The sequence below is a fragment of the Solanum pennellii genome, chromosome 5 (assembly GCF_001406875.1).
Source record: "Solanum pennellii chromosome 5, SPENNV200".
NCBI classification, from domain to species: domain Eukaryota; kingdom Viridiplantae; phylum Streptophyta; class Magnoliopsida; order Solanales; family Solanaceae; genus Solanum; species Solanum pennellii.
This window is the reverse complement of record NC_028641.1, coordinates 17,817,993-17,831,224: the sequence shown is the minus strand read 5'-3', so window position 1 is coordinate 17,831,224 and position 13,232 is coordinate 17,817,993. Positions and strand designations below refer to the sequence as shown.

Below are 13,232 nucleotides of genomic sequence, written 5' to 3'. Positions count from 1 at the left end.
CAAAAAGCCATTCTTCATATACCTCAGCTCCGAGAATAGAAGTGGTTCGTTTTCTTTCTATACGCAATTCAAGATTTCGTTTGTGTTCATGTTGGCGATTTCTGATGTGAATTCGGCGGGTCGTCCCCCATTCGTACGGGTTCCCCCACCGACCCAGTGACACACCAACCACGCCCCTTCTCTTTCTCCGATCATAAAGGCCCCTGATCCCTTTATTTGTCTTTCATCCCCCCTGAATAAGTAAGACCCCGCTCTTTCGAATTCGATTTATTTTGATAGAAAGAAGAACAAGAATTGGTCCTGGGTCGTACCGTTTTTCAACTGTCCGCTGGTAAATCTGGTCTAGCACTACAATGTCTCCATTGTGCGGCGCTATGAAAGAGAAAAAGAATTCTGCCTCGCTAGCCTTTTCACCTCTTCTCTTCCGTCGGTCTTGTACTGAGCCATCAGAATAGGGATGGTGCCAAGAAAGGCAGTTTAATCTATATCTGTAGAACGAACAAAGCAAAGATATTCAAATAAAGAATTTGTGAGGGAAAGACTATTCATATATTGAATTTTCATCCAGGCAAGAAAAAGTCTATGGAAAGATGCTGTATATGTCGCAGCCTTCTTAAACAAAATGAACGAAGGCCCAAGGGCTTTTATCCATCAGACATGAATGAAAGGGGATGACACCACTCTAATGATTGGAAAAATCCTTAATATCATAAAGCTTAATATCATAAAGGAAAGGTCTTTTTCTTAAAAGCTACAGTAATAGCAAAAGCAGCCTATCTGGAATGGCCTAGTCCTTACTCAAGCAAAGCTGTATGCAACCGCATAGAGGAAGTTAAGCCAATCCCTCTATTTTCATCTTGAAAGATTCGGAAAAATAGAACATGCTCTACCCCTTCCTTCGATTGCTTTCATTTTTGGCCCGATCAGGCTTCATCTTCTTATCGGGATAGCCCTTTTGCTTGCTTTCTTGGGACTAGCCTTGAATACTAGCCATTTTCTCAAATCATCAAGAGGGCTTTCAGAGAGAGGGCTCCAACCCTCTATAATCGAGTGATGGTGGAATGACCAATCCAGTTCCCTCAGGCTGGCTTTCTCCAAGGGAAGTTTTGTCCTGTCCGCTAGGACTGAGCTATTCGTTTCACTAACGCACACCTTTCGGTGCTTGTTCACTCATTTATTCCGTTCGTTGGGGAATTCTCACTCCTATTTTGTTCAGAAGGTGATCATTCCTATCAGAAAGAAGATCTGGTGTGCGATAACTATACTAGCTTTGTGGCGTCTTTCATCAAAGAAACGACTCTTTTCCATACGTTCAACTCCTTCGGTGTCGGTTTTAAAGATAGGATAGCGAGGCATGGAAGCTTTCTGCTATGCTTATGCAATTATAGGATATAGAAGAGTGACTGTAAACACACAACTTCCACCCTCTTGGCTGTAGTTTGAGCTTGTATATGTGAGAAATTTACAAGAAAAAAACAAGATTTCAAAAAGAATTCAAATCAACAATTTTTCTGCACAAATCAGGGAAAGAGAATGAACTAGAACAAAGCGGATTTTTTTCATTAATAGCCGTTACATGGGAATACATCAAATAGGAAGCTTACACACACATAGACCAGCAACACAACTAAACACAACATTACAAAGTGAACAACGGAAGCATTGAAAACTACTAGTGATACATGCAAACACAACAAAGACACTTAGCATAGGTCCTCCCCTCTTCTTCCAGGGTTTGAATTTGGTTAAGGAGCTGTTGAATGCGTTGTTCCACCAGCTCCGGAAAAACAGCAGGCACATACTCTAAAAAAGCATGAAGCATTTGCTGACGTTCGCGCCTTTCATTTTCGACATTTAGAATTCTTTAATTAATTTGAGAAAGTCTTTCAGTGGTAGCTGGATCCATATCTCCCTTTGATTTGCCAAATAGAGAAAGAAGCTTCTATTTATAGGCGTTGGAGGCCCTTAACCCTTTCTTATTATTAGTAAGATAGGTTGTCTTGGTTCCGTAACATGGTTCAAACCTGGCTTTTCATGAATATGGAACCCCATCCACTAGATTTAAGTGCGCTGAATAATTGTCCTTTCCTCGTACGCATTTGAGTACTCAAGGCCCCCTTTCTTTTGGCGGGTATCGCCACGTGGCTTAATCCCGGATCACTCCTTAAGGAATAGGACACAATAATATAGCGCACATCAGAGAAGAGAGTACCCCCTTTATTATAAGACAGGCCCCCCGCGTCCTTTCTTAAGAGATGGAGCAATCGTCACTCGACAGCTCAAAACTGACCAGTACAAAACCATGTGATCTGTCCTCGTTTACGTACCCCACTGGCACTAGCCTAACGCCCTGCCTACTCGTCTTTAACTGGCTTATTTGTACCCAGCTACATGATGGAAGTCCCCTCGGCCAATCGTCACTCGACAGCTCAAAGCTGACCGGTACAACCCGCGTGCTTGCCTACTCGTCTTTCACCGGCCTATTTGTACCCAGCTACAATCTCTTCCCTTATAAAAGAAAAAAGGGCCCTCGGCCAATCCTCAATCGACAGCAACTCCGTCCTAGCGAAGTAAAGTCTCTGCCCCTATCGCTTGATTGATCTGATCAGACACTTGCTCTTCCCTACTTTTGACAGAAGAATAAGAGCACAAGTTATCCCTAGTAGTATACTACAATATCTCTATATCTCTTAGAAAATGAGTTTGATAAAGAAATTCTCTAGAATCTTTAAAATGAACATAGTGTATCATCCACCCTTTAGAGAGAAGTGAGAATCCTTAAAAAATGAACATTATATTTAATCCATCCTTTAGAGAGAGTATTTATATATGTAGTAGTGTATATTTGTTACGGTTGGAGGGGTAGGTGGTTTAGGAATCATGTTAGAGTGCTGGAGATCTAGCGTATCTTGGTATGATGCTGTAGAGGATTTAGAGGGTTCCTGATATCGTTAATAATAAATATATATATCTTGATGATAATAGGTATTATTTTTCATAATATATGATACTTACCATATAGAATAAATACCTAACAACATATATTATCCTATACTATAAAATACCTAATAACTCATATCATATGATACTTATCATATAAAATTAATACCTAACAATAAATATTATCATATACTTGATCTAAGGTTCATAATCAGTCTTAGTGGTAGCAGCTTCCAAGCATGATATGTTAACTATATATCCCTAATGCCCTTATCACTTGTTCTTCTGCTTTTATCTTTCTTAGCCAGGAAGCTTTTTTACCCATTCCTTCTCATCCTTTGTCTGACTTTCTGTAGGTAACTCTATCTAATTCACTCTCTTTCTTCTCGCTCGTATCGTATACTTTTTCTTGTTCAAAGCGTATCCGCACTGATGAAGTGGAATATAAATACCTAATATCATATGAGTCTTACTATATAAAGAATTAACACCTAACAAGATATATTTATCATATACTATAAAATACCTAATAACACATTATGATTACCTGCAAGAAAAGGGAATGTATAATAGTAATAAGCGGCCTGCCTGCTAACCAAACTGCGTAACCAAAGCGACTCCTTGTTGGTGGTTGATAGGTGTTGGTCCGATTCACCTATGTCAGTTCGAACTTGGCGGGTCGTTCGTTCGTGTGGAGAATCTCTCTCGTTACTCAGGATTTCTCTCAGTTGATCCGATGCGTCATAGATAGAATGGAGTGGGCTATACGCCGACCCACGTTAAAAGCTTTCTTCTCTTATGAGATTTCGATTGAATAAACAATGGTTATTTCAAACACCGTCTACTGTCCCACCAACTGATCAGTGGGTTCATGCCGCACAGAAACCGAGACCTGAGAAGGAGGCTGTAGGAGAGAGTCCAGCATAACAGAAATCATCTAAGCTGACAAGGACCCAGAAAAGGAGGATGCTGAGGAAGAAGGTAATGGAATTGAAAATACAGACTGAAGCAGAGAAGAAACAGAATGTTGGTCTGATGGTAAAGTACCCAGCAGAAGGTAAGGCTGGGAAAGACCACAAGAAGCTGGAGAAGGGACAGGCCTCGTCAACGGAGTTTTCTGATGAGCTTTCTTTCAGAAGGCTTGGTTCCGGAAGATGACCTGATGGAGGAAGACTTGAAGGTTGGTGAGTCAAGCAGTCAGACCCAGGTTAAAGAATAAAGAAAATGAGCCAAAGTTTCAAGTTCTGTTAGGTAACTTACCGGATAAGGTGGATTGCAAGATGATCCTGACTTTGCCAAGAGAGTTCATGGCAAAAACCAATCAGAATGAATCTTTGGAAAGGGATGTGGTGGATACTCAGTAAGCTTGCCATGAGGTAGTGATGCCAAAAGTTCCTCGAGGAGGTTATCTGAAGAAGGTTCTTCTCATTATCACTGACAGTCTAACCAAGGAACTATGTATTGGAGCTTACCTGTTATCCAGGTCTGTTATTAGGATAGGACGGAAGTCGGGGTGGCTGCACTGCGCTTTATATCTTAAGCAGTGTGCTTCTTCCCTTCAGAATGGATCGGTCAAGCTCTTCTTATCTTTCCCAACTCGAAAGCCAGCCAAGCCACTATTCAAAAAGTCTTAGTTAAAGCAAGGAGGCACGGATCAGGGAATGGAAAAGCCTTTGGATGAATGAATTTAGGTATCGAAGTTTGACTGTTTGACACTCTATCTTTCGATGGCGCTATCACTTTGGAGCGATAGCCGGAACTAATGACTGGTATTATAAAGCGAAACCTAGGATTCTACATAGCCTTTAAGTTAACAAAGGAAGAAAGGCTTGCCTAGATCTCGTATTCCATCTGCCATAGACGCTTTCTTTCTTTTTACTACGCAAGCAAGCCGGGGAGTGAGGAAAGCAGAAGTGGGACAGGAATAAACCAGTAGCAAGAAAAAGGGTACCAAGCATTCCGGGCATTCCTCTTATTAAAGGAATCGGTGAGTGAAGACAAGATCGGATCTTTAAAGCTGAAGTCTTTTTCTTCATCAAGAGTGAGAGATCCGTCTAAGAACAATAGAAGAGGGATATACCATCGAATCGGATCTTAGAGAAGTCTCGGTCTTCGTCCACACCTAGGACATAGATTCTATGTGCCCCAATGGATCGTGACAAGTCCTTACTACTAGCACTGACTTCCTCTTTGATTACTTTACTTCGCTCAGTTTCCTACTTTTGGTTGGAGCCGCCTCGGACTCCCCGACAGCCCTAAGAGGAAGGAGTTGTCCATGGGATGGACAACGAAGTGTATCGATCCTCCCCGACCTCTTCTCTTTTTAGTGGGTGAGGAGCTCTATTGTCCAGGTGCACTTTTTACTTCTATCTATACATTTCCAGATATCATTGCTTCGATACGGTCCCGAATCCGTTTCACTTCATTCTTCCCCGAGCGGGAATACGTCGCTTACAGTATTATTAAAGAAAGGGAGCTTATTGCCCCTTATGGTAAACACCTTATTGCCCCTTTACACCTATATCTTGATCAGGGAGACAGATGGTCGAGTTATTCTCCAGAAAAGCAATGCGATTTCTAAGAAAATTCTCCATATCCATAAAAATAGTATGGAGAATGGCAGGATTAGAAGATGTACCTTCCGGTTCGGAAAAAAGGTTCTAATAAGACCCCTATTTCGAAGAAGTTGTTGCAAATAGTTTGACCTATGGATTCTCTCTTCCTCAAGCTAGTACCAAAAAGCCTATTCCTTATGACTTCTAGGCCTCTTCTAGGCCTTCTGCCTCTAAGCAAACTGAACCCACGGAACTCCCTTTGCTTTGTCTCTGGATCGACTCAATCAATGAGAACCACAGCGAAATGCTTCTGGCATGCCAAACAAGGTAAGCGATCGATTCTCTTTCCCAAAGTCAAATGCTACTGTACTGAGCCAAAGCTTAATGCCCTTCTTGAATTGCAATCATTGAGTTCAGGTTCAGAGCTGACTGAATGGCTTCATCTTAATGAATAGAAGAATTCCCTCTTAGGGTTGGTTAAGGGGGAACTTCTGTCAATTCCATGACTTGACTGACTTCAGACTAGAATGAACCATCCAAGAAATCTTTCGCCCTAAGTAAGGTCTAACTTGCTTTCTCCCGGGATTCTCTTATATAACCAACCAAGCCAGGGGAAGGGCTAGCCCAGCTATTCGATTCGAGCTATAGAGAAAGGCCCAATTAGACCAAGGATCAGATAGGCAACTGAGTTTCAGTTTCAAAAGGGAGAAAATATCACTAGAACGAGGTTCAGTTCAAATCGAGTGGAAGAGAGCGGTTTAGTGGCTTTGGGGAGTCCATTGCATCAAGATTATAGACATTGATTGGGCCCAAGGACCCTTTTAGCAAACCAGGAATATAGTTAACAAAGAGGTATCTAAGTTGCTCCTTTCTTCAGGCTTGGCGAGGGGGAGGGGCGTACGGACCACTCCATTCGAAGTCTCAGAAATGTTGCACCCCGGCAGCAAAGCGAACCACCGGAACTAAAGTCACGATTGCAGGCCTTCGGAGCCGGTGATCTGTTCGGCCTAAGATCCTCTCTCTTACTTGACGAAGCGCGCAAGCAATTTCTCCTTTCTCTTAGGGGCAGGACTTACTGAACAGCCACCCTGGTTGGCATTGGTGTGTGGGAATGGGAAAGGCTTCCAAAATTCCCTTTAGCTCTACGGATGACTAACAAGGCAGGATCCAAGCGGTAGATGTCCCAGTGACGTCAACTCAAGGAAGATTCGAGGGGCGTTCAGCCGCTTGACTGTAAGGAGAGGGGGCCTTCCGCTGCACCATAACACTAACTTGACTTTCTATTATATTAGTAAAGCGCTACCGCGCTACAACTAGCATAGCAGCCTGCGGAAAAAGCTCGTCAGCCCCTACTCCTAAGTTGGAGCAAGAAGCAAGGGATTGAGCGCATCTTTCCCCTTTCTATTAGTAGTAAGGGTATCAAAAGGCTTTCTGATTGCAGGGGCGCTAACGCGCCCTTCCTTCAGCTGGCTGAAAGGCGCTTCCCCTTAAGATTAAGAGAGATACTTTCTCTTGGTGGTCGGTTCATTGGCAACGACAGATAGGCGCAATCAAAACATTGCTAATATGAGACCATCCTCCGCCCGTCGGAGAGATCAGTTTGACCAGGGCTCAAATCAGACTTCACCGAGTAATGAGAACCTTAGGACCTAGGTACGTAAACTTGCTAGTCGAAAAGAGATCTTCGCCTTTAGATATTCGTAAGGTAAAGCGCCGCGGTTCTCTCCATCCGATCGATAGTAAGAGCCAATACCTTCATGTGTCTTTACTGTTCGTCCCGGAGGAGCACCGAAGAACTGTCTTTCATCCCAGCGCATCAACTGATCCTTAAATGACTAATCCCTGGCTATGGAAGACGGGGCCTCTTGGCCAACTATAAAAAAGACATCTTCCCTGCTCATCAACTTCACGCCGCCATTCGTTTTCTACTGAGGTCGGGGTTTTTTTGAAGACAAATCCATCATTGAAGGGCTAGAGGCCGGATCGCTCACTCAACAATTTCTGCTTCTCCCAATGGGAGCCTTCACTAGTAAGGGCGCGTGGAACCGGGGAGGCGGATGGGACTCTATTTAAAGGCTTCAGGTCGAGCCCCCTCCCTTCAATAATGTCGAAGGATCACGAACGATATATAGCACAAGAACTTGACTCAAGTAATTTCTTAAGTCAGTCTCTTAGTGCCGACCTCGTACGTTCTCAGTCTTCAATTTCCCCTTTCTTGCTTAGTAAGGCGCATCCCTTTTCCTGCTCCTGCGCATTTAGGACTATACCACTATATACGCTCAGAAAAAGCTTCTTTTTCGCACCTTTACTTCCCTATGGTTATGGTATATCCCCTTTCTTATAGGACGAGCCATAGGAACCTATGAGATTGATTGAACAAGCCAACACAACAAGGCGAAGAAGAATCATCGAACCATGAACGAAGAAAGGCATGAGAGAAAAGCATATTGGCTAGTGATTGTAAGGCCCTAATTCTTGACTGGAGGGGTCATGCGCGCCCCTGCCATTCCTTTCGCAGTTGCATCTCCGTACCTCCAGAACCCCGTAAGTTTCGGAAATCCGTTTGGACTTCCCGAAAGTAGGGGCTATGGCGTCTCTCCGTTTGGAGACTCTGGAGGATTTCCCCCATCCTTTCCCCCCCGTGTCTCTCCTCCAGCATTTCTGTGAGGCGCTCGGCTTGAAAACCCCCCGGAACGCGTGTGTGGAGTTCCCGGTGAATCTCTTGAATCACCGCGGCAACCTCCTTGTGATTTTGAAGAAGCCGCTCCCAATTTTCCAGAGACATATGTTCACCAGTATGCTCTTGTATAGGAGGCTGGTGAACGGGGGGTTGTTGTGGCTGGGGAGGCGCTGCTTACCGAATGTATCATAAGGTCGAGGATTTCTAAGCCTTAAGGCAGATACCCAACCACTCTTAGATAGCTTTAAAGAAGAGGTTGGAGGTTAGCTCCTTAACTTCAAATGGTATTTATCCAACGTCGTGAAAGTGTCACCTTTCAAGAGTAGAAGGAAGCGGAATAAGCGCTCTTATATAAGTTCATTTCTGATTCACTTCTTCCCATTCGTTCCGAGTCGCCAAGGGGCAGAAGCCTTTCTTCTGATTTCTTTGCAAGCATTACGGAAGATTCGTTAGCTAATTCAATTCATCCTACCAGGGTCACATCACTTCCTTCCAGCGGGTGAGAGAAGAGTTCCTGTGCCAAGCCTAAGAGGCTTAGACCGCTACCTCCCTTCGACAATCATTATTCCCCCAATCACTGATTCTCTAGCACCGTCGTCTTCCTAGGCTAAAAGCCCTTACTCCTCCTACACCTAAATCGATGGAACTTTCGATCTATCCTAAAAGAATTGACTTACCTTCCAGCTTTCATTAGGACTTTCCTTCTCTAAAGAGATTTTCCCTTCTAGTAGCAATTCCGAAGCGGAAATAGCGGAGGTTATTGCCATTCTTGCTTCTCCTCTTCTTCTTCTATCTAAGGACAAGGCGGAACTTTTTCTCTTCTTTAAAACGTCCTTAAATTAAAGGCTTATAGAAAGCGCTTTAACGAATGACGTAAGATGATGCCCGAAATAAGTGAACTAACCTGGCATTCAATCTCTTTTGTCGGAGTTTTCGGGGTATTGCTTACAAAGACGCTTACACAAACTAGCCGAAAGCCCTATCTAAGAAAGTGGCTACTAGCTCAAGTGCTGGTGAAAACCTCGCTTTTTAGCGATAGGAGGGTTTTCCAACTAAGCCGAAGATATAAGCCGACGGTCCAGGTACAAGAGAAGACTTTATAAGCCGCTTACTCGGAACTTGTGCTTTCCTATCCATACCGCTTTCCTTCATAGCAGCAAAGGAGAACGCGATATTGATTCAGTCGGAGGTATACTACTTTTCTGATCAAATCAACCCACTACTCAACCGCCCACGTGTGTGTCTGAGTCAGTGCTGGCAGTCGCCTTCATTGAGTTAGGTTAGTGTGCTTTGCATGCTTTTCTCGAAGCTCATATTGAAGCTCGTCGGTCAAGAAGTTGCATTCCGCTAATCTCACTTTGTTCGAGTGGCTCGGTCCTCTGACAAGGACATCTCTTTCTCTGCTTTAGTCCTAAAGTCCATTAGGTCATGACATTTGTTTGATTAGACGATTATCAGGTGATCCAGAAGACCTAATCAATGAGATTTGGGGCGGTAACGTTCTTTATTACTTCTTCATTTCATGTTCTAACTCCCAGTAATAGAATGGGAGACCTACACTTGACACTTGCTATCTTGCTTGATGACTTTCTTTCATATTGGTTTCAGGTTCATACTCTGCTCCCTAATCCGGAAAGATCGTATGTCAATGTTCCCAGGGTAGGAACTTCCACTTTTCTTAGTCAGAGTATGGGCTTGGGCTTCGGTTCGGGACTCTGAATCGATCAATCGAATGGGAAAACACCTTTCCTCTTTCGCTTTCTCTCCACTCCTGCTCCTGTGGCTTCCCTTCCGGGTTCATTTCATGCCCCCTCCGGTTACTCTGTCCCTGGCATCCCTTTCTTCCCCTTCATCTTCGGGCAAGCGGGTGAACTCAGGGCCTATTCCCTATTTGATTCTCTAGGCTAGTGGTCCCTTTTTGTCTGGCCATGAATAGTGAGTGGGACCTCATGTTCGCCGGGTAGCCATATTTGCATGGAATTACATCAGTACATTAGTTAGACGAGCTGGTAGCTAGCTACCCCGATTCACACCAAGTTCTCTTTGTCGGGCATGGAGAAAGCTCCAAGGATTACCCTGGGGTTAGACCACTCTACGGAACCCCTTTTGACGGCTGCTCTGTGCTTGCCGGTATCTTTCGTTCTTCCGGCCAAGACCAATTCCGCCTAAGGTCATGATCGAGTCATGACGAGCTAGACTGATGACGCTCTTTCAAGGACAAAATGCCCTGGATATGAGTATGACTCTTTAGGGTAATACAGCAGATTATCCATGTGCAAATCGAGATGCGGTCCGGTTCGAGCATATCCAGTTTCATATCCATATCTCGCAGATCCTGATTCTTCTATTACATAATACCTATCAGCAGGCTGGGTGTTTGTGGAAGCAGTTAACCAGACTGCAACCACAATCGCCCTCTTGGTCACCCTTCCTTGCGGAATTTTACCAAAAGGGTTTATGTGCTCAGATGCACCTAAATTCTTATCATCTATATCCATTTTCCGTAAGGATGGTAAATCCTTAGGACTGATAAGGAGATCCTTGCCGTGAAGACCACCAAATACCTATTGATCAACCAATATAAAACTGAGAGTTGGAGGACCAAACAACCACCTAGGTGTAGTTGAAAGGTTCCAACCTGCTCCCATATCGTAACACTTCCAAACGTACCCAAACTTGATTAATTCATAATCTTCGTTTGATCGTTTCCAAGAAGTGGCACACATAGGAACATCAAATAGTTGATCAATGGTCACATCTGGTGATAATGCTACAGTATGATACCAAGAAAGCCAAGTCAACCACTGTTTCATCCAATTAAGGATAACAGCCCGCTCAAGGATTTCCCGTTCTCCATCAAATACCAAATCTTTTGGAAAGATTTGTATCTGCTTAGGCTTTACAGCCTCACGCAGATAATCTATTATTTTCGCCTTCAAATAAGGATTGAGGCGCTACTTTTAGCCCTTCCAATCCAAAATTCAAGAGGTAATAGATGTAACCTGTTTGGTTTACAAGCAGCCGCCTTTAGTCTTTCCCATCGTGGTGACTGAGTAGACATCAGGCGAGAACGGACCTTATAACCTGCACCCGCTAGCCTTTGTAAAGTCGATATTTCTATCGAGTATCGGCAGGACAATTGGCACAGGCCTACAGTCGTTCTACAGGAGGTTAAAGCTTTGAGAGAGATGGGAGAGATATCTTTTTGCATATCTCGTATCCAAAACCTCTTAGCAAACTCAATTGTTCCATTTTCAGATACTATTGATTTAGCAAATGAAATGGTAACACTGAGTCTATCCAATAACCTACTGTACTGATTGGCCACCTTCTTGTCGGTGATTAGGATATCATCACCAAGAAGGGCATAATCAACAAACGGGGTGCTTCGTAGCGGATAAGCCTTCAAAGTCGCCAACCACACTATATAGTGATGGGACAGCGAGAACAGTGACCATGAACCGTAGTAACCTAACGGTTGTCCAGTAAGAAAGGCTACTTCACTAATCTTCTTCACCATAGGAGGTGATACGAGAAAGGTGTTAAGACCCAAAGAACTGTTGACTATTGAAGATGCTAAAGTACTACCCCAAATCATTTCGATTAAGGTGTATATAACACTCAATGGCCAACGGTCTGTTGCTGATTTTAAATCAAAAGAGTAACAAGACTTCGGTCTTTTAAGTCTTAGATACTGCAACGGACGTTCTTGGTTGAATGTACCATCAGTCTTAAGACTTGATAGTACAGTCATAGCCCAAATATGGACGGGATGCAGAAGTCTTTGTTTTATATAATTACATATAGCAAAGATCCTCCGCTTCCCACCACCTTCAATGGCCTGAGCCAATCTACCAGTCACTAATGGAACTCCTTGGTAGGCCCCTAATAAGCTAGAGAAAGGGGGTCCTACTTGTTTTTCAAATAAATCAAGGGATTCATTAGCAAACCAGGTATTATTAGAATCAAATGGGTATAAAACCCTTTGAGACCAAAGAATACCAGGGGAAAAGAACCCATCTTGAATGGAATGAATTTTATTCACATTAAAGATGAACGCTGCTATCTCATGCTTTAAGTTCACAAAGATATTGTGTTCTTTAACATATTTAGCCGCTGCTCCGTCTACAACATCATCCACCGAATATTGAAACCGGCGGACAAAGTTGTCGAGTAATGGAGTACTTTTCCAGGTAGGTTTCCAATTCATACCCTTTTCAAGAGGTATGGATTGGAGATGTGGAAGATACATTGGTCGAAGCTTCTTTCAAGAAGTTTTCATTTCTCCAAGAACTTCACGGACACTATCAATATCTGAGTGAGGAGTCGTAATTGATTGGAAAGTGGCTTTCTTCACTTTAGGAGCCACCGCAATCTATTTTGATAATCCAAACCAAGATAGATATATCCTGACCAAATAATCACCATGATCAGGCTTTGCCCTTACGTGTTTTCGTAATACCGCAGGTATGATCTTGGGAATTCCACATCGGGTCAATGAAACTGGAACAGACATGGTGTCATTCTTAGAATAACACCCAGCGTAATAACGCTGAAGGGAAACTGTACACTGTTTTAAATACAAAGCAGTATACAGAAAACCTGAACGTCGTTTCAGTTTCACAACTGTTTTTATGAAATCGCAGCCCGCTAGGGCGACCTCCTTATGCATGGACATAGAGACAACTAAAGGAACCCGAAAAAGAAGTCCCTTTAGTTGCCGGGTCTGTTCAAACAGACCCCGCCAAGAGAATTTTTGTGTTCTTTCGACCGCACTAAAAAAATGCATTATTGTTTTCATAATAGTGTTGTAATTTTCTTTAATGCTAACGTCGTAAAACACCATCATAATCTACTCTCCCTATTGATCCAAATAAATCGGATTCGGGGGGGGGGCGCCTAAGGTTCCAACTTAGGAATCAATCAACTTTAATCCACAGCCATTATTGTCTTTCTACAATAATGGTATGGATTTGGTTGATGATCGGAGATTACAAAAGTATATCGACCGTCTATGATAATCAATGTTACCATTAATTACCATAGATGTCCAACCA

At 43.2% G+C, this 13,232-nt stretch overlaps 1 protein-coding gene across 1 annotated transcript in view; it reads right to left on the bottom strand.

Moving 5' to 3' along the window:
• Positions 1 to 3,412: 3,412 nt before the first annotated feature.
• Positions 3,413 to 13,232, bottom strand: part of LOC107019350 (uncharacterized mitochondrial protein AtMg01110-like) — a 12,509-nt gene continuing 2,689 nt past the window's right edge. The window contains exon 1 of the mRNA XM_027917124.1: positions 3,413 to 13,232. This exon is cut by the window's right edge and continues 2,689 nt beyond it. Within this exon, the coding sequence (XP_027772925.1) occupies positions 11,111 to 12,427 (1,317 nt within the window). The 5' untranslated portion in view covers positions 12,428 to 13,232 and the 3' untranslated portion in view covers positions 3,413 to 11,110.